The following is a 21,017-nucleotide window of genomic DNA, read 5'->3' as shown; positions in this document are numbered from 1 at the left end:
GTGAAACGTTTGAGCTACCTACCAGTTTGCAGCCAAACGCACAGCCCAGTAAATTGCAATTCTTAAAGTAAGTGGTAAAATATCTGCAGATCCAATGCTTGCATTGTAATCAATGCGAAGCGAACTGCTTTTGCAAAGAGGTTAATTAAACGCAGCGCCACTGAATAGGAGGTCGTACTGTTGTCGTGGGCGACACACTATCACATTAAAAAAAATGACGCACAGGCGACTTGCATTAACAACTCAAGAGTTTGCCGAAGTGCAAACAGCGGATAATGCGCATGCGCACTGTGAGGCGCAGAAGCAATGACCTAAGCAAACGCGATGTTTACCAAGTTTGTCAATGGAATGTAGTACCACATTTTTCTTTCATAACGGGAGAGAGATTTAAAAGCTTGTTATTTTCAAAAAAAAAAAAAACAACGAAACAGCTCTCATACCAACCTGAGGAGTACCGGCACTTACAGCTCTCATGGAACACTACCAAATTCCTTTCACGTCAATGCGAGATGACACTACACATTTTTTCACTGTAGAGTTCCTCGTTTAATTTTTTTTTACCTTCACAAATCTGGTTTCTCATTAATATTACCCTCTGCACAGTTCGCAATGAACCGGAAACTATAAATCTTTTTTTTTCTCTCTCATGCCGCCGTTTTACCTCAGTCCGCAGAATGTTTATTGAAATGACGACTGGTAAACTGGGTTTAACATTCACTACTTCTAACCCGCAGTCGTTTGGAGCCAATGAGTTTTGCGCAAGCAGCAGTGCTGTTCTGACTGCGCTGCACTAATTCATTCGAGCATCCGGAAGATTACGCTGCTAGTGCTGCCGACCACAGGAAACAGTTTTTTTTTTCTTTTTTCAATATTTATCCCATTACCGTGATAGCGTTAAAGAGCTCGTTTCACAGAAATTCCGGTGTCGGTGTCGGCGTCGTTGGTCGTGAGCGAAAAATCATCATCTTGTCCGTGACCGAAAAATCGAGAAAGATATAAACAAAATAAATAATAAAAACTTCGGTCGTCTGCGTGGCAAGCAGGTGTTCTACCACAGAGGCCACGCTATTGCTCGGAAGCTGCTTTGGGAAAAAAAATACACTATATGAATGTCATCTAGTGGAAGAAGTCTCCTTAACCCATGTAATATTGCGCGGCAGAAGCGTAGAATCGCGCCAGGCGTCAAAAGATGTGAATTGCGCAACGAGTGGGTGTTTTAAAGGCCCACCCATTACAAAGCGCTCAGACATACTTAATCATCATCATCAGCAAAAGTATCAACAAAGTGAGCAGCAGCGTAGGTTCGCGTGTTGCGTTACGGACGCGTTGTGGGCCCTTCGCTGATTCGCAAACGGAAAAATTATGGCGCAGAGGGCGATGAACAACTGTCCTTGTAGTAGACATTCTAGGACAGTTTGAAACGGCCAATATTACGAGCACAGTCGTTCGTTTCCATACGGCACGGTTGGGGCATGCCCCGCGAACCGAAGCCAGGCTGGCATTTGAGACGGCGATGTGCACGGGGCCCGATTACGCTATCGCGTTCTACTCTTGAAGGCGAAGCTCAAGCGTCCTGCAAGTTTTTGCCGTGACTTGCCCGGATCCGTTTTTAACACGAAAGTGTTTTATGCCGGGGTCCACCAAGTACATCCGTCACGGATATGACGTTGATAAAATGGACGCCAACGGGTGAGAAAGAAAAAAACCAAGAAAAAGATACCCTGCTGGGAATCGAACCCACGACGTTGCGGCCGCGACGGCAAGCGCCCGACGCTCTACCGACGAAGCCAACTCGGGAGATGCTAGGCACGGCGCGAACGCGCCTTATATCTTTCACGCATTCTCTTTCGCGACGGGCGGAGCGGGGCGGTGCCGCCGTCTGTGAGAGGTGGAAAGAAGTAATGCTTCACGATCGACACTTACTAGCGCTTACTCCGAGATTGCATGCGATATCGGAGGTCATGGTTAAAGCGTCTCGATACCAGAGAGGTAGACTGGCCGCGCTGGCGTTGCCGAGACACCCTTGACGCAGTTACGTTCTTTGCCTTTGGATTCGTGTTAGCGTGCGTCGGCTCATCGCAGTAGTGCAGCTTCCACGTGCACGAACGGGATTTCTCTGCCGCCGACTGCTTCAAATGCGAGAGCACCGAGTAACAAAACTGCTGCAATATGCGTTGCAGAAAGGACGCGATTTCGACGGGCGAATGTCGTGCCTTGGTGGAGCGAGAGCAGCGCCTGCGAGACAGAGGCCAGCGGGACGCACGCGTTTGCGGCTCAGGCTACGAACCTCTACCTCCCGCGTTGCTGAAGTGCAGTGTGTGTTATGTATGCATGAGCACAGACGTCGGCTACCCATTACTAGAAAGCGCACACCGTGCCGTTTCTCTCCTTAATTGACGACGCTTTGAAGAAGTGCATACCGGGTACCAGTGTTGATTATGAGCTTGTTGATATCATCCTTACGCGCGATTCACGATTCGCTGTGTCCAAATATATGTTCACACCGTCAGCTACCTCAACGGTTTTATCATGATCATGGACGTTAGTCGTCGCGATAGAGACATGCTGTCAACATGGGTGCATCCACGTCAAACGGTGCTATAGCTGCCAAACACGAATAGACATTGTACAAGCTCTCATATATCATAAGCACTACTTCTGTGAAGACACGTTTCACTTTCGTGTTATACCGATTCCTATGACGGAGGGATCAGCCATGTTTTTTTTTTCCCGTTAATGTTCACTAGGATATCAACTGCCCCTGTTTGTTCTATGATCCACTCTGCCGTCTTCGTATCTCTTACAGTTACGCCTGTTATTTTTCGTTCCATCGCACGCTGGATTGTCCTTAACATCACTCACACGTGAACACCGGAAAGTACGCAAATACGCAGACTGCGTGCGCGTCTATGCAGTATACGCTAGCAAAGAAATGGAAGCCATACAAGTCGAAATGCCAGAAGATGCAATGCAAAAAAGGCCCCAGCGACGCAGTGCAGGAGCACGAGCAAGGAGTCCCGGTTGATTTCCATGTGTCAAGGCTGCGCTGTGCACACATACACCTGCGGGTGTACGATGGTTTACGGGTAACGAGTGATTGTCAAGGGTGCATATGTAATGCTCTGGGTGCCCGGGCTTGTGCCACTTGCATATACGCTGTTCGCGCAGAGTACATCTAAGTTATATGTGCAAGCATTCATGGCTCCACAATTAGAAGGAACAAGCGTTGTGCGAAGGTTGTGGGTTCGGTGCCCATCGGCGGCAAGCTGTTTCTTTGTCCAATTTCATTTCCCTCTATGCCATGTTTGTTACGCTTCAATTAAAACTACAAATTATGTCATCTACGTTCGTTTTCGTTACTGCCTTCATTAACGGTTGCTTTGGTATGTTTGTGTCTATCACTAGGACGGGCCTTTCGATTTATTTCCCTTCTTTCAAGAACTATTTTTAAGAGACATTTTTAGAGGCACATTTTTAAGAGGTATCATACTACTTAAGAGGTATTTTCAGAGCTATCTTTAAAAGGTATAAAGTACCTAATTTGTTCAAGAATAGCTCAAAACAACAGGGAAAGAAGGTTATATATCCTAATTCTTAAATGTCGAACTAAAGAGCAAAACCATTTTTTTTTCTCCTACCAGTATAACTCGCACTTTCAAAATACCAAAAAAATACATCACCCCAATTGCCGAGAGAAGACGCCTAGCAAACTAGAAAGCCGCGCAACTAGAAAATGCAGCTGGCGACGCCGCCTTGAGGTTACCACACCAACACGCCGTGACGCCATAGACTTTGAACGGCGTCTACTAGGACCTACGTAATTCTTTATCGGTTAAAGTGAATTATGTTGTGCTCTAAAGGATCCAGATAAATACCACAGCAAGTTTCGGGAACCTTTATTCGGCGAATCGGCATGGCCAAAGTACGAAAATGGACCTCGAAATCCGTGACGTCACGGACATTGAGGTACTGAAGTTCTGGCACGAAATACAAAGCAATACTTGACATTTTGTTCAATTTTTCTTCTAATAATGAGTCTCTATATGATCGCAAAGTTAACGACGATAGAGCTGTCGGGTACTTTACCAGTCTTAACTGATACGGTGTTTGTCCCTTTATCGCGAAATGTTTAAAAGAAAGCAAACCAGGGTTTGATAACCATTTTTGGGTCAGCGTCGATGAAGCGATTTTCGAACTAAGGTTGGGGAACTGGTGGTGTCAAGTGAGACATACAAACTTTTGTTAAAATCACCAAAATATGGCTATAATTTTTTTTCTTTTTTGCCAATAAGAAGCGGGACCGAAGAAGACTATTATTATAATAACCATTCATAATCTCAAACAGTATGATGAAGATTTGCGGCGCGTGAAAATTACATGGGAAAGGTGCTTTAAGTTCTGGCGTAATAGAGGGACACTAAAGGAAAATATTAGGTAGAGCTAGATTGAAAGACTATGCGTCTGTAATGACCAATTCACCATTCCTGGCGAGGATAGAGCACCTTGTAAGCAACAAAACGACGAAATCGATAAATTGGTGTAACGTCCTCTGTCATGCTCTCTGGACGGCTCATTGATTGACGTCAGATGCTCTATTTTTAATTACTCAATTACTGCTACGGCTTACAGATGAAGAGCGAATTACATAAATTTTGACAATAAAACGTGCAGAAGCCAGAGTTGTTGCTCCATATTGCGGCCGTGGAGCTCTCGGACGCTCGCTGATTTACAGAAATCGGCAGCCGAGATGGCGACGTCAAGTCCTCCATTCAGCGCGGATTATTCAAATTGTGCAGCGGCACCAGTGACTTTCGGTGGCTGTTTTCGACGCCAGAAATTCGTTTAGTGTCGCGCAGAGAGCGGTGATATACTCCAACTCAGGTAAAGAATCAATCTAACCAAAGTAAATGTCTTTAATGAACTTAATGAACTTTAGTGTCCCTTTCAAGGGCCCCTAAACCACCCCGAGTTCAAAGACGAGAGAGTAGTTTTTCTCGCCTTCATTACCCTTCCCGCACGAGCTATCTCCTCCTCCTCCGCAGTCGAAAACGCCCAAACGAAGTGAAAACCTCAGTTGATCGCGCACGATAGTCATGCGAGACAACGCAGAACGGGCATGCGACTGCATGACGAGGCAGGGTAGGAGACGATTCACAACTGAACCATTTCCTCATGACGTCACGCGAACAGACTGCTGACGTCACGAATTGTACCGAATACGGGAAACGCCAGGAGAGAATGATGGGCTCTTTCTTTACATTTTAAAAGGTTTTTTAGGGCATGGAGTTTCCTACAATATTTACTAGAGGGAACTCTGGCGCTAGTGTCTATGGGAGCTGCAACGCATGGGTAGGGAGGCTAGAATGGGTCATATAAGCCACCCTAGCATGGCGCTTCAGCCAGCATGGGAATGATGGGTAGTACACGGATTTGTCTAAACTTCGTTCTTTCGCCTCCTTTTGGCTCCTTGTGGCCTGCAGCCGCTTTGTCGCAAGACGAAGTTCAGCAAATGTTCAGCAGTTCCACTTCACCACCTTAACCTTTTAGGCTCACTAATTCAAACAGGGTCACGAAGTTCACAACTATTCGTTCTTTTATCCGAAACACACGCCAAAACACAACAATGAACAAAGCCACGAGTGCGTTCGAAGCCGCAAGCACGAAGATTAGGTAAATCTGTGTACTACCCATAATTCCCATAGTGGCTGAACGATCGCAGCGCCAGAGTTCCCTCTAGGTAATTGTTGGAAACTCTATGGTTCAGGGGCCCTTTAAAGAAAGAGACATAGTGGGAATCGTCCTCCCTCTTTACCTCTGATGGGGAATGGCTTGGTGCCGTTGCTGTACTTGCGGGCAGCCGAGATGCTGTTGTTCCGTGGCTTCAGCATGGCTGCGGCGTGCGGGAAAGACAAAGGGTGGTAGTGGACGGGTGTGGTGGTCTCAGCAGCAGGCAGTGCTCAGCGACGACGAAGGTGCAGTGATTGTTGGCATGCGGTCCCCCCCTTCCTCTTCTCGCTCCCCCACAACGCAGGCGGTTAGTCTGCACAGCAAGGGCAAAAACACGCGTGCAAGGGCCGGTTAGAAGGTGTGGTTGTGAGTATCAGGAGAATGGGTCACTCTCAAGACAACGCTACAGAACAGGATGTGTTAAAACAAGGCAACACTTTGAACATCGAACAGGTCCATTGTCCCACGCATGCTAATCAACAGGTCCCTTGCGGTGTTAAGTTATAATTGGTATTCACGCTGCTTCACAGTCGTTTATGGAGCCCCTGGTGCATCGTACACACGTGTATTATATCATATGTGGTTAATACGGCACAAGTTCACTTGCGATACAAGTCATACTTTTTGCTTGCAAAAGTTTGGTTTTGGTTTTTATGGGGTTTAAAGTCCCAGCGGCTAAGGCTATGAGAGATGCAGTGATGAAAGGCTGCGGATAATTTCAACCACCTGGAGTTCTTTGACGCACACTGACATCGAAGAGTGCGCGGGCCTGTAGCGTATTTCGGCTGAATAGTCGAGCACCGTAATCAGTGCGCCAGCACGGAGGCCTTTGCACAGGTCCTTGCCTTCTGAAGACTCGTGCGTGTCATGCGTCTTATCAGATTGGCTGCAATAGACCCAAGCCACTTCAGTGCCCTTCAAATTACGCTGCTAATATGGAGGCAAGCAGTTCTAGCGCACTTAACTCATCGGAAATGGTTCGGTAACGCCAGCAGTATTACACAAGCCGGCATCGACGACCAACGACATGGCGGCCGCACATGTTGCCAGCGCAGCCGGTGCCCTTTCCGTTACTGCTTCCGCCATTACGACGTCACACGAATACTACCTATGTGCGTCAGAGCCGCCTTGCGCAAGAAAGGCAGGTTCTTTTACTCGCAGTTTTATTAGAACAATCCTTAATTATTCCTCAACGCAAATAAAGAGAGCGTTAGCGCGCAGGGCGAGACGGAGGTGCTGTAAAACTACACTCAGCTACCGTTGCGTTCCGAAGGTTGCATTAAAACAGGTAATGATCAGATTATATCGACACAGGGAAATGTCGGGAACAGCTAAGGTTATAAACAGTTCACTACGAGCTATTAAGCATGCATCAAATGAAAAGAGGACACGGACGGAAATAAGAGCGCGGAAAGAGCTCATCCTGTATTTGTGCATTATTTTTCGTGACGGATATAGTTTCGATTCATTGTTTTGTTATTTCAAAAATAGCATAACATTACGTTTTTTCCGAGTTTCACGAGTTCTTTGGTTTAATTAAGCACTTAATGGTCAAGGAGACTGGCAAAACGCTCGACTGCGACAGATGTGGTAAATCTAGATTAGATCCCGCAGGCTATGTGACGCTTATCACCGCTTCGTTTAAATGGAAATCCTAACAAACATCGCCAAGGTAATCTCCCTGCCTTTCCACTTGTCATTATACAAACTATTTCCAGATACTATGATTGTTTTGTAAAAAAAAAATCTACTTCCACAAAGAGTGGAAAACTGATTAAAAGTATGGCGGCTGGCATTAGAGCCTAAGTTGACGTAGCTGTCATTAAATCAGCAACCATATGATATACGGTACACTTCCGACCATTTCATTTAGGTGGCGTCAACCGGCATCTGCACGTCCGCATAAAAATGACAGAGCTCCACAGTGCTAGCGGAAATGAATTCGCCACGGGAAGTTACACAACATCTTGAATTCCACGTGACATATGTTCCCAACACAGTGACTGCGCTTGTAATCCCGTGATATGAAAATGATCGCGCAGGCACAGCATGAAACCAAGAAACGCGTCAAGTATACGCGCCACGTCGTGCACTCCTCAACATCGCTTAGGGTTCCCAAAAGCTTACCGAGCCAAAAGATTGATTGATTGATTGATTGATTGATTGATTGATTGATTGATTGATTGATTGATTGATTGATTGATTGATTGATCAAAAAAGTAAGAGACCGACAAATGCAGAGGTTTCGGCTAATTGTAGTCCAGTCTGAGCCCTTGAAATATTTCAACGTGTGCTTAACTATCAGTGCAAGCTTGACGCTTCTCTCACTCCTCCCGGACACGCTTCGCTTCTTTCACCGCGCCCGGGAGTCGAACCAACGACCCGCACGCTCCGCAGCATAACGTCCCATCCACGTATAATAAGAATATTAATTGTTGAGGTTTTACGTGCCAAAACCACGATATGATTATTAGGGACGCCGTAGTGGAGGGCTCCGGACATTTCGACTACCTGGGGTTCCTTAACGTGCACCTACATCTAAGTACAGGGGCCTCTAGCATGTCGTCCACATCAAAACGCGGCCGCCACCCATCCACGGAAGCCACGCGATGAGCCACATAAAGCGGCCATACAGTATATAAAGCATGGCTGCTTCGTCGGGTTACGAATTTCGCTTCTCTTAAACAGGGACTTGAAGAAAGCCAGCAAAAGAACGGGACACGAGAAAGAGGCAGACGCAAACACTCGTGTCCTTCTCGTGTCCCGTTCTTTTGCTGGCTTTCTTCAAGTATCATGAACCAACTGGCCCAGATCTCAGCTCTTCTTAAACAGGGAGGGTGCAAACTAAACGCCGGGAGACACGGTACACGACACGCCTGTCACGAGGCCGTACGACCCTGTCACGCCACCACCGAATCTCTCCCCCACCCCACCCTCTCGCATTCAGCGTGTCATTGCCAAGGACACACACGGCGTAAATTTAAATGGCTCGCGCAGGCGGTGTGGCACCGCATCGCTGAAGCGGGCCAAGGCATCTTGTACTGTACGAGCGTGGCCCTCGGCGATTTGGCATCGCGCACTGCGGCTGGCCTTCCGCCCGCCAGGAAAGTCGGCGCCACAAAGCACAAGGGGGAGAGGGGGATATGCCCGTGTGATGTAGCCTGGGGTGCGAGTACACCTTCCTCCCTGTCACCCCTGTCTGCCTCGCAGTGTCTCAACCCCTTCCACACGTCAAAGAGACCGGGAATGCACTGCGAAGTGAGCAGTTGTATGGTGCAACGAACCGTCCCCCACCCGTGCCTGCCCTCCTGGTCCCAGAATCGCTGAGCGTCGATCCACAGAAACTCGCTCCAATATCAATAGCTCACACTGGTTGACTGCGAGTCCAATAGCGCTAGTAGTATAGGCTCTAGCGTCAGTACCGTCAGTGCCATCAGTATAACCACACATCTTCATCATCATACGTCACGTGTCCTGCAGCAACGTGACCGGTTAGACTCTCCCCTGTGAAAACCCCGATAATGATATCAATGGCTTCATTGAAAACAACCGGCCATTACGGACACTTGTGGACTGCTTCCACAATTAACTTACGTTTATTTGTGTTCGTTATGACAGAAAAAAGAAAGTGAAATTCTGTCGGTCCTCAGCCCAGACGACGGCTGACAACTGAACACCAGCCAGCACGGGAAAACAGAGAAGGCGGGAGGGAAAGGGGGAGGGGGGGGGGAGGGCATACGGAGTAATTTGGATAGAAAAGCGATACACAACTCAATCGTTGGATTAAGACTGAAGAAAATGTTGCTGTGGCAGTACCGAACAGCCAACAATGGTTGGAATTAGTCATCATTCAGCAAACACGAGCCAGAATAAGATGACCTTAATCAGTGCCGGTAGCACGCGAGTAAATGCGGTACATAGCTAAGGAAGGCCTCCATTGATGCAGACGCCACATACACCGCTAAAGAGGGGGGATGGGGGGAGAGGCAATGAATGAATGGTGACGATGGTATGTGGCGCTTAATGACACAAGGGCCAGGTAGGGCCAAAGAACGCCAAGACATGGTATATTGTGTGATCAGTGACCGTGTAAGGTGGCTGAATAGGGCTCCCAAATCTTGCGCACTTAAGAGTGCGTAAAATACATATATCTATATAAAACAATAAAAGCGACGTGAAATGTGCGCGAATTAAAAATTGTGGCATGGATGAAGTATACCAAAGAGGTGAAGCGATTCTAGGGCCTCACAAGAACCCCTGCGATCAAAGGCCCGGAGGATAGTGCTTAAAAAAGAAAGAACGCCGAGGAAAGTAGACAATATCATGGAGAAAAAGCAATGCCGCTACTTACAAGCCAGCCGTTTTTCACCGCGCTGACCTAAGAGCGAATACCTTCGAAGAAAAAAAATAAAACCAACAAATGACGTAATAAAGATCGACGACCTGTTTACAGTATACGCGACGACAGGTCGCTGCGGCACAGACAAACACAGTGTCGCAAGAGGCGTGCCTATACGCGAAACTCGGGGTGCGGAACGAACGCTTCGATGCCTTTGTTCGCAGCAGCCCACACGGTGGCATCCTGCCACGCCGTCGACGCCGCCGCCGCTATACAGGAAACACGGCCGGCACGGCGCTCGAGCGTCGCGATAGCCATCGGCGACCTCCTTCTGCAGGGCACGAGAGAAAGACGCCACGTCGAAACGACCAGAAATAAATTATTCCTCCCTCAAACATCCTCCCTCTCCACTCCACGATGGCGTAAGTGCAAGCTCTCTATATAGGAGTGCATGCAGCGCAGAAAAGCGAGGGCTCAGAGAGCCGCATCCATAAATTTAATAATCTATTTACGGAGAGACAAAAATAATAATAAGACAGATCCAACACAGGTTGTTGTTTATTCAAGAGCAACATGAAATTGATATCGAATGAACGGAATGTTTCTATTATAAGAGCGGGTAACCTACGGTATCCAACCCTTATATCACATATTTAGCCAATACCAGCCATCACTTGGCCAACAAATGACCACACTATTCGGTGGCGTAGCTAGAACTATTTTTCCGGGGAAAGTGGGGGGAGGGTATACGCCGCCGGGAAAGAAAGTAGCAAAGGGAGTCTGCGCCCAAATAATATCTGAAGTCATTGTTCTGCTTTAATAAAGCTAATGGTTAAGGAGGGAGAGGGTGATATGAATCGCTCAAAAAATTTCGGGGGTTGTACCAGTGACGGAAGCGACATTTTGCTTTTTGGAGCACACTCTGGAGCAGAAAAAATGCTAGTTTGGAGCAGCTATTGACATTTTTGGAGCAGCTGCCAAAATATTCCAAACGACTCCTGGAGTTTTCATAAGTACTATTACTCATTATTAAAGATATTGCATATACAATTATCACTGCAAATTGCAACAAACAATAATTAAGCAGATGGGTGGTCACTGAACACTAAGTAAGATTAGCTATATATTTAAAATATCGGGTACTTGTGACAAAAATGATATAAAACCGATGAAGCTGAGCCCCAAATTAGAAAAGAAACTAGAATCACATAGAGCAGTTTACAATCGGTAACAGAGCAAAGAAATCTGTTATTTTCATATTTCACCAAAACAGCCTGCTTTTGAAATTTCAAAAAAAAAAAGGAAAGAAATGACAAGAAACCAAGTTCGGAAAGGTTGAAAAAAGAGCCTTGCCATTTCTTGTCGCAAAAATGAGGTTGGAAATGACAAAGTGACAAATGTGATCAGTCACACATCAAAGTCCTCCCACCAGCAGTTAGTAACACACATTTTACCAAAATAGTCTGCCTGTCATGTACAGCTACATACAGCTAAATCGGAGACATATCAACAATGCCACTACTTGTGGCATTGTCGATATGCTAGTATGGAGCTAGTATCGAAACTCCATACTAGCATACTATAGTACATACTATACTCGCGGACAACTTTTCTTTGCAATGAAGGAAAGGCTACTGGGGCGGAGCTACTGCAAATTGCTGCTCCGCATAGTAGTCCGGTTTGGTACGAGTTTCGAATTTAGTTTCAGTTTGTGAACCTTCCGTATCTCTTGTGACGGCTGTTGGGTTATTCGAGCGGCCATGGTCGAATAATAACATTGCATAGTATTTGCTTCGTCTGCTTAGACAGCCATTTGTTAGTTAAATTCGTCACATGTTCCTTCGGAGAGTGATTGGAAAAGCTGGAGGGTGACGAGCGTTCACGTGAAGACGGGAGGCACCATTTTGACTGTGAGGAGCATGTAAAAGTTGCGACGTTTTCACACGCGCAAAAACGTGGAATGACACTGCATATAGTAAAATAAATATAAATTTTATATCTCCTGGGTGCGTGCTGCGCCTCTTTTCAAACAGTGTCCCATAGATAGAAAATACAGCAGTGTTGTTTTGCTTAATTCTCACGCAGAAAACAAGGATGTAATTGTGGGCCTTTTTTCTTCAGCGGTAGCACACGCATAGTTTGGCTCTGGAGCCTTCTCTTGATTGCCAAGAAAAATGGCCACAAAATATAGAATGACAGTAGACAGCTTATTTTTTGTTACGCTTAGGCTCGCTGGATGATCATGTGCTTAAAGTTCATTGTTTTTAGTTTACCAGTGCCATTTCGGAGCAGGTCGGGAGCAGTTATTAACAAAAATTACAGTTTGGAGCATTTTGGAGCAATTGGAGCAGCACTTCCATCACTGGTTGTACTGACACTGAAACAACATCCCCCCTCCCCCCTACCCCTCCACCCCCACCCCAATGTTTCGCTGCAATAATTAGGGAACAGCGAGGTACTATAGTCGGATACAACTTTACAAGTCTGCGGCATTTTCTTCTCAAAGGCGGATGCACCTGGCCCAATGGGAAAGCACTCCATACTGGCGCCATGAGCCGGATCGCCGGTGGCCACGCCTTCGGAGAACGTTGCCGAGTGCATGTGCGAGAATGGCCATCTGGGCAGGGCCTCTTCGGACTTCTGAAGTTGTATCCGACTATAGAATATTACACGCGGTAAGACTCCTTTTTTTATTTGTAGACGAAATAAAGTGCAATAACCATGCGATTACTCATTAAACATGCGCGGCGCCACAGAAACGGGGAGGCAGCTGGAGCCTGACGTGCACAAAATGTATCGCCGCAGACGCCCCTTTACCATTTATTTCACTGTATGCCCTGCCTCCAAAACAAACTCAGAAGACCACGTGAGAAACTACTGTGGAGAAACACTAAATCGGCTTAGACCGATAAAGTATATATGCGGTACCGTCGACTCACGTTAGCTCTTGCGAGACCGCAGGGTGTGCTCGTATTATCCGATAGGTCGTATTAACAGTAACAAATGAACGAGTTCGTTTTTTCTTTCCTTCGTCGATTTAAAAGCCTGCAATGCGTTTCGGCTCCTCTCTCCTGAAAGGCGACTCGACCAGCGCGCGACGAAGAGCGCCGACATGTTCACGCGCTATCCTAAGCGTGACACAGCACGAAATAAGCGGCTTTACAGGTATAAAAGCATCGGTTGCTAGAAAATAAAAACAAACCGGCGTCAAACCTTGGAAGCGGTATAGAGCACCGTCTCCTGAACTTATCTTGTTTTCACATGTTTTCGTAATCACTGCGCGCATGAAGAGAGCGACGGCGTAGGTCGAGTTAACCGATGCGGGTGTGTTGTCGCGTTAAACAAATTTTCATTCCGTAGCAATTTATGCAGCTACTCGCGTTTCTCGCCGGAACAGTCCAGCTCGTTCGAATTAAGCGAAATATCGGATTAACCGAGATCAAATTAAATGGGACTGATTAATACGTAGCTTACTTCAAAAGAAAAAAAAAACGTTAGGTCTCACTTAAAAGCCATATTGACAAACACTCGCACCGTAATGGCTTCTATCTTGTGTTCTCTATGTGATGCCCCCCACTCCTTCCCTCACTAAAGAGAAATGGCTACCGAGACGCACCGATAGTTTACGGAGAGAGCTTGGCCTCCGAGATTCCATTCCCCCATCACTGTGAGGAAGCCGCCGCTGCTCAGAGGAGGAGGAAGAGGCTGACGTGGATACTATCATATATCGTGAGCACAGGTGGCAAGCTCCCCCCTCCCCCCTTTTCACTCGACCCATAATCATGTAAGAGAGGCACCAACTCTGCCCCACGTTTACACAGCTGGACCTGCCCCATCATCGGTGAAAACACAAGGTTATATCCATGTAGGTTTTTGACGATAATGGCGGCCGAGGAACCACCTGATGTGGCATTCAAAGAACTGTTCACTTTCTCTCTTAGCCCCCGGAAAGCAGGGGACCACAGACAGGCCGCTGTAAGGAGCACGGCATCGTTTCATTTTCATGTTTTCATTTTCATCGCGAAGTTTTTCTCTTTAGATGCGAAGGCATCTCTTGCTCGGGGGAGGGGAGGACGCGATTGACCTCCGTAGGATTCAAACGGGGGTCTTTCCCAACCCACAAAGATTGAACAAAATTTTCCCAAAGCTGTATGGGCACGCCTGTCCGTGGGGTGGCGGCTCGCCACCTCTATATCACATTTCGTGGGGATGCCTAAACCGACCACCAAATTTAGATGCCTTTTTAGGCCAGTACAATCTATCTAATACTTCCGAGCACCGGGAGGCCCAGCTCGCCAGCTCTGACCCGGAGGTACAGCTTGCGCTCCTAGGTCACATTAGGCAGGCAGCAGTAGCCAGTGGAGCCCTGGACTTGGGGCCCCACACATCGAGCTCATGACTCCTTGTCACAACCCTTATGAATAAAGTTGTAGTTGTCCCGCGGCGTGCTAGTCCGCACTCACACTACGCATGCGTAACTCTCCACCTTCCCTCTCTCCAACAGCTGCGCGTTACTCTCTACACTTCTCTACCAGCACCTGCTTGCGCTTCTCCTGCGTTCTCGCTTCTGCTCTCGCGGCGCATGCGCAACTCTCTTCCTCTAGTCACCTCTCCTTCAAGTGGTAGAGCGCTGCGCGCGTTCAGTCCAGCGCTTGCTTCGGTTGACTCCTCTGAAATGCGGGCAATGCGGGCTCGACATGCCGAAGTTCTCTCCTGCGCAGCGCCGCGATGAGCGCCAGCGCATGCGCGTCCCCTCCCCCTCTCTCCTCTCCTACGCTGCTCCCCTCTCGCGCGCCTGTAGACCACGTTACAGTGTAACCGCGTTCCCCGCTCGCCCTGTGAGAATTACCGGCCAGGCTAGAGGGAAGACACAACGGGCGTAGTGTTCCTCTTCGCGTTCCACGACGCGAGGTCGGCAGCATGCCCAGCGAACGCCAACGGAACGCGATCGTGCAAGTGCTCCGGCTTCGCATCGCCTCATGGTCCCCTTTAGCGGGAGATGGTGTAATTTTTTTTCTTTCGGACTCGACCAATGGGAAATGGGGAAAGGGAGAGGAGGGGGGGAGGCTGCTGTGAACATTTGCTTCCCCTAATGGAAGCACAGCAAATAAATCTTTTAGTTGCGAGTAAACGCCTGTGTCTCCCTCTTCTACGTCTTCGTCTTAGATAAGTTAAACGATGCTTAATGGAGAACCCTGCGTACAGCTATGGATACTATCAAGGAGGTTTAAATCCTCCACGGCGGTCTAGTGGTTATGGTGCTCGACTGATGACCCGCCGAAGGTTGCGGGATCGAATCCCGGCCGCGGCGGCCGCATTTTCGATGGAGGCGAAAATGCTCGAGGCCCGTGTACTTAGATTTAGGTGCACGTTAAAGAACCCCAGGTGGTCGAAATTTCCGGAGCCCTCGGCGACCCTCATAATCATATCGTGGTTTTGGGACGTTAAATTCCAACAATTATTACTAACAGCGCAGCTGTTTAGCAAATCGTTTCTTGTAGCTCGTATCACGAAACTATGATCACCATAGACGGATATGTGCCGTAGAAATTGGGTAAATTCCACCACTTGCCACTGGTCCAGTAAAAAATAAGAAGGCAACAGTTAGCCCAACACTAGGGAAATGGTATGTGCCACAGAAATTCGTGCGGCTTATCAGAAAACTATCGTCATCATAAACGGGCATGTGCCACAGAAACTGGGTGAATACCACTACTCACCACTGGTAAACTAAAAAGGAAGACTGAATGAATGTGACCTTCATTGAAAGAAAAGGACGACTCTAGGAGGCTGTCGGGGATGAGGCAGGAAAAGAGGATTGAAGGGTGATGAGCAACTTCATGCCACGCCTTCGCACGAGTCAGTCGACCTCTCCTACACCCCGGGCCACTTTGACTTCCGTATATTGCGAGAGCTTTCTGCGCTTAATGGTCAGAATTTATTACATTCCGTAGAGCTGTCATGTAGGCGTGCAGCAGATGACGAATGTGCCGTCTGCCTTTCGAGAAAGCTGTGCACGTCCAAATGAGATGTTCTAAATCTGCTCGGCACAGCGTCTAACAGTGTGGGCATGGCGTAGAAGTATGTTCGCGTTGCATCGCGCAGAAGTGCAAGCTTCGGCCATTTTTTTTTATCAAGGAGGTTTAAAGAAATCTGCTAGAGGAAATTATGTCTGGAAAGTGAAGGCAGGCCTCCGCCATCATACTACATATAGGCACGATAAAACGCTAGCACACAGCGAAAAAAAAAACTGCGTTTGCCTCACACGCCGTATGCATTTAATGTCAGTAACTTACCAGGACAGACACTGGTCAACAGGTGTCTTGGTGTTACTGGTTTCCTTAAGAAGCGTTAGTCCTGGCAAATTTTAGTAGAGATCAAGTTGCCAATACTCATCTAGATATATTCCTTTTGTCGGGAACAGCGATCTCTCATTTTATAATTCGATTAGCGCTTATGTTATCAGAACAATGGCATTTTATGTCTGATTGGTTATCACACGAGAAGGGCACGATATTGATGTAAACACCAGGCAAATGCTGGCTTCACGTCTGCTGCTAAGACCTTGTGAAAGCTTGCAATCCAGAATTTTCTTTTTAAACCTCCTTGAATAATATCAATACGCTTATGCCTGGACTACTTCCCAGTCAACGTCGCTTCCATACATAGTTTGTTAGAGATTTTAAATCATACGCTTTGCTTGCACAATGCTGCCTTCAACGTCGCTGCTACACAACTCTCCCCACAACAGCCAGCTGCGCCCATTCAAGTCCCGCACGTCGCTCGCAAGCAGTTTACACAGAGGCTCCAAGCGAAAACAAGAAGTGCCTCTCATGCCTGTTCTGTAGACGTACAGGGTCGTTAGAGATCTTTTGGGTGGTTCGAAAGAACGTCCACCGCACAGGCCGCACGCAAGTTTGCAGCAGAATGCAGGCAGCCGTACGTCAAGCCTCTTTGCAATACAATGCAGAAAGTTATCTTGGTCAAACGGCAGATTCCAGAGGCGGTCTTTTTCTTGACAGGCGTACTTTTTTTTTTGCGATGTTCAAGGCGTCGGCTTACGTAAAAAAAATATTCTTTTGAAATTCCTGTATTGGAGTCCATTTCGGGTAGCTTCATCCTTAATATTTTTTTTTTCGCCCCATACTACCCTGCGGAGCACTGGGATAGAAGTCTGTCCCGTTTCTGTACATAACAAAGCGTACACGATAAGGTGGGAGCGAAAGTTTCCCGAACACTTCCTCGACACCTAGAGACACTGTATCATCGTCTTCGACTGAACGTGGCATACACAGTTATTTGTACCGCATAGGGCGTACCACTAGTCCCTACTCTGACAACTGTTGCACCATGAAGACACTGGAGCACATATACTACTTGAATGCCCCGCGTACCACAACGAGGCACAGTTGTTTGAGCGTTCACGTAGCACAGCATATTAGGTCCGATGCCCGGCCCTTCATAACAGCGACCGGTTTTGTAGTCACCTCTCTGAAATTTGCCTGGTCGGAAAGCTTTAGTGATTGTCCATTTCATATAGAAAAGCCTCAACTTACCTGAACCCCTAGTTTTAAATATTTATATCAGGTTCACTTGCACATCTCATATTTGCTTATATTTTTTTCTTTTTATTATAATTTTCCCCTCTCTTATGGAATCCTTTAATCCCATTCCCATTCCTATGCAGAGTAGCATGTCACAGTGGTTATACAGACACCGGCAAACATCTCTGTTTTCCTAATAAAGAGCCTCTCTCTATCTGCAACATATAGGCGTGGTCTAAATGAAACTACGGCTCTTGTGGTATTTTGTCATGCTTTCACAGGTCAGCCTTATCTTTTGCCAAGAATCTTTATCTGAGATTTTGTGAGCATTCACAAACCAGCTTTATGTACTGCCCTGCTTACCGTTTTTTCTGCCACTAACGGACTTTAGGGGCATAGGAAAAATAAGAGATAAGTGCAAGGTTGGGCCACCTGTGAAGAACGGAAGCACATCTCCAACAACAGAATCCTGTGTACGGGTAAGATAGTAATCGACTCGTTTGTACCACGAAGCAACCTGGAAAATCCACACTGCAGGTTTCTCAGCAAGAAACATTCCCCGCTTGCGAAAAACGCTCCGACCAGGGAGACATTTTCTTCAACTGGGAAGTTTCCTTACTAAGGCACGGCCACATGGATCGACCGCCACGCGTCCCGATCCAGGTGGCCGTGACTAAGGAATGGGTGTGGATGTCCCTGTGGCCGCATCCTACAAACGGATGGAGGACAATTTTGACTGACCGGTTAATATTTGTGGCCAATGCATCACTTCTCATGGGTGGACCTTTTTGTGAACATCACTCCACACTGCGTGTGTGCGTGCGCGCGCGCGCGCGCGCGCGCGTGTGTGTGTGTGTGTGTGTGTGTGTGTGTGTGTGTGTGTGTGTGTGTGTGTTGTGTGTGTGTGTGTGTGTGTGTGTGTGTGTGTGTGTGTGTGTGTGTGTGTGTGTGTGTGTGTGTGTGTGTGTGTGTGCGTGTGTCCTGTGGCGAGTACGATGCCTACCTTGCGTTAAAAGGGACTAGGAAATACTCATTAAGTGGCTTCACATTCAGAATCGGGAATTCGTAACCTGCAGTTTTCCTAACACTCGCGTGTCAGACTTTAAACAATTGCATCATTTATTCCAGCTCCCCCTGCACCAACGGCGACATCGCAATGCCTCTCCCCCGGGCGTCGCATTCTGTTGTAATCGCCATTAACGCCTATACACTTTTAAAGTCGGAAACGATTCAAGATAGCCGTAGAATTGAAATCACAAATATCTGCGACGGGAACAACGGGGTTTACGAAAGGAGTTGATTACGAATTCACGGCCTCATGTACGTGAGCAGACTTGAGGAAGAGGTTAAAGCGAGGTGAATTTTAAAAGCTGCGCACACACAAACGACACCACAGACGTCCCGTGTGTCGCACATGTGAAGTTTCACGTGTTGTTCACGTGCAACGACAGCGGAGAGGGTTTTTCGACGTTCTTTTTTTTCCCACCATCGAAACTCGCTTATCGCGGAAAGGTCATCGCCGGCAATTACGACCGGCGCCTGAACGTCAACAAATGTGTCGAACGGACGGCCGGAGAAACCCGAAATAAAACATTAAACAAAACTTTCTGCACGTGAAGAGCGCGTGGTGTGAAGTTAACACACAAACGGCCACTGAGATCCGAAGTTTTCCCACCAATAGCTTCCCTCTGTTTTCCTTCGACCGCCGTCCACTCTAGCCCGTCTCATGACCACAAACGGAAAAAAGGTTATGTCGCACATCGTCAAAAAAGAAAAGAAAGAAGATAATGTGCGAACCGAAAGTGACGTTCATCGTTTTCATACCGGTGTCACATGGTGCACTGCTGATCGCGATTAAGCACGATCGAGATCAAATTTCGCAGCTGTGATCGGATCCATACTGCACCTCGCGTAAAGAAGCCAATCACGATTGAGAAATTCGATCCCGATTACGCGTGATCACGATCAAAAGTGCTCGTGTGGCACCAGTATTAATCACGTAAATCATGCAAACAACGAACTACGCAATGTCGTAGATGCATTCCTGGCGATCGTTTGGGCAGCAAGCGAAACTGAAAGCCTGCCGCTTACTCAGCCCAGTGAGACTCCTAAGCATGTAGTAGGAATAGCCCTCACAGAGATCGAGCAGTTCTCAACGTTCTGCCGCTTTTCCGCATCGTGAAGCGAAACTAGACGTACGGGGAACCTAAAGTGAGTGAGCGAATTCACGGTTACAAGCACCTAACGAGGGCGCGGGCGATGCTTGCAAGTCGTTCAACCCCACATCCGAACAGTGACTCCCTTTTTTGTCTGTGCAACTCCGTTTGTGCATAGACCTTGAAGTGACGTTCAATGCTCCCGCCGGGGCGACGTTGTAGAATAACCGAAACACAATGCAAACACCGCACATTCGATCGATGCCCCTTCCCTTTTTTCTTAAAACACACTGGAATCCACACTTGACGAGAATGAAAAAACTGCGGTATTCGAGGCGACGCGTCTTTCCGGCAACACGTACGGTCACGCCGTACAATGTTTATTAAGAATTAAGAACAGGAATCACGTGAGTGCTTCGCCAAACGGCTTGCTATCATCGATCCCGGGGAACTTCCACCGGCAACCCAACCCGACGGGTCGCGAGACATTCGCGTCGTCCGCCTTTCCTCCGCGAAACTCCGCCGCCGGTGAGACAATGCCAATCGTGTCGGTTTTTACGACACCGCGTTCAACTATCCACAACAATCGCATCGTCCCGTTACACGGGATACGGCAAAAACTGGACGTCGAAGAGACGTGCTTCATTCGAAAGGCCTAAGGTACTACAACTCTGTCGAGGCACTCCGGGATCACTCCGGTAGCTGCGTAGCGAACGGAGAGTCTGCGTCACGTTGGCGGCAACAGGTGCCGTTGACTTACCTCGAATGGGAAATGGCTTGGGTCCGGTGCTGCTGTACCTGCTGACCATGCCACGGGCGACGATTGCACTGTTAGTTTCGCCTATCTCTTAACACGGCCCCTGACACTACTTGCAATGAATGAGATGGACACACGCGCCGACGGCCGACGCTGACTGTAAACGTTAGGCATCGCCGCAACACCTGGCGGTAGGTCGGGCTACTAAACAACCGAGATATTTCCTTAGTATTCGTTGCCGCCTATGTCTAACTAGTCAATCGGCAATAAATGCACTTACAAAAAGAAACAGATTAAGTACACAATATTAACTGAAACTCAGATAATTACCCTTATTTATAAGATAACATTCTAAACCAGTTGGCGGAGAAATTGTACTTCTTAGACTAGTAGAACTAAGAAATAGTCGTACAGTTTATGTTCTAAAGCCTTGTAATAATTATTTTTAGCGAATAAAATTAGAGATAGTACACACCGCGCAAGGGTGGCTATAA

At 47.5% G+C, this 21,017-nt stretch overlaps 1 protein-coding gene across 3 annotated transcripts in view; it reads right to left on the bottom strand.

The window, feature by feature from the left end:
- LOC119406955 (6-phosphofructo-2-kinase/fructose-2,6-bisphosphatase) overlaps positions 1-21,017 on the bottom strand; it is a 163,377-nt gene that overhangs the window by 116,576 nt on the left and 25,784 nt on the right. Inside the window, exons 1-2 of one of the 3 annotated variants that reach the window (XM_037673760.2) lie at positions 20,527-20,714; positions 5,813-6,040 (exon numbers count right to left, since the gene is read on the bottom strand). In XM_037673760.2, coding sequence (XP_037529688.1) covers positions 5,813-5,888 — 76 coding nt within the window. In that variant the 5' untranslated portion in view covers positions 5,889-6,040; positions 20,527-20,714. Of the gene's footprint in view, positions 1-5,812; positions 6,041-20,526; positions 20,715-21,017 lie in introns of those variants that run through there. The other 2 variants (XM_049419961.1, XM_049419963.1) reach the window with 2 other exon arrangements.

This window comes from Rhipicephalus sanguineus, chromosome 10 (genome assembly GCF_013339695.2).
Source record: "Rhipicephalus sanguineus isolate Rsan-2018 chromosome 10, BIME_Rsan_1.4, whole genome shotgun sequence".
NCBI lineage: Eukaryota > Metazoa > Arthropoda > Arachnida > Ixodida > Ixodidae > Rhipicephalus > Rhipicephalus sanguineus.
Note: the sequence above shows the minus strand (reverse complement) of the source record. Positions and strands in the feature narration are given on the sequence as shown.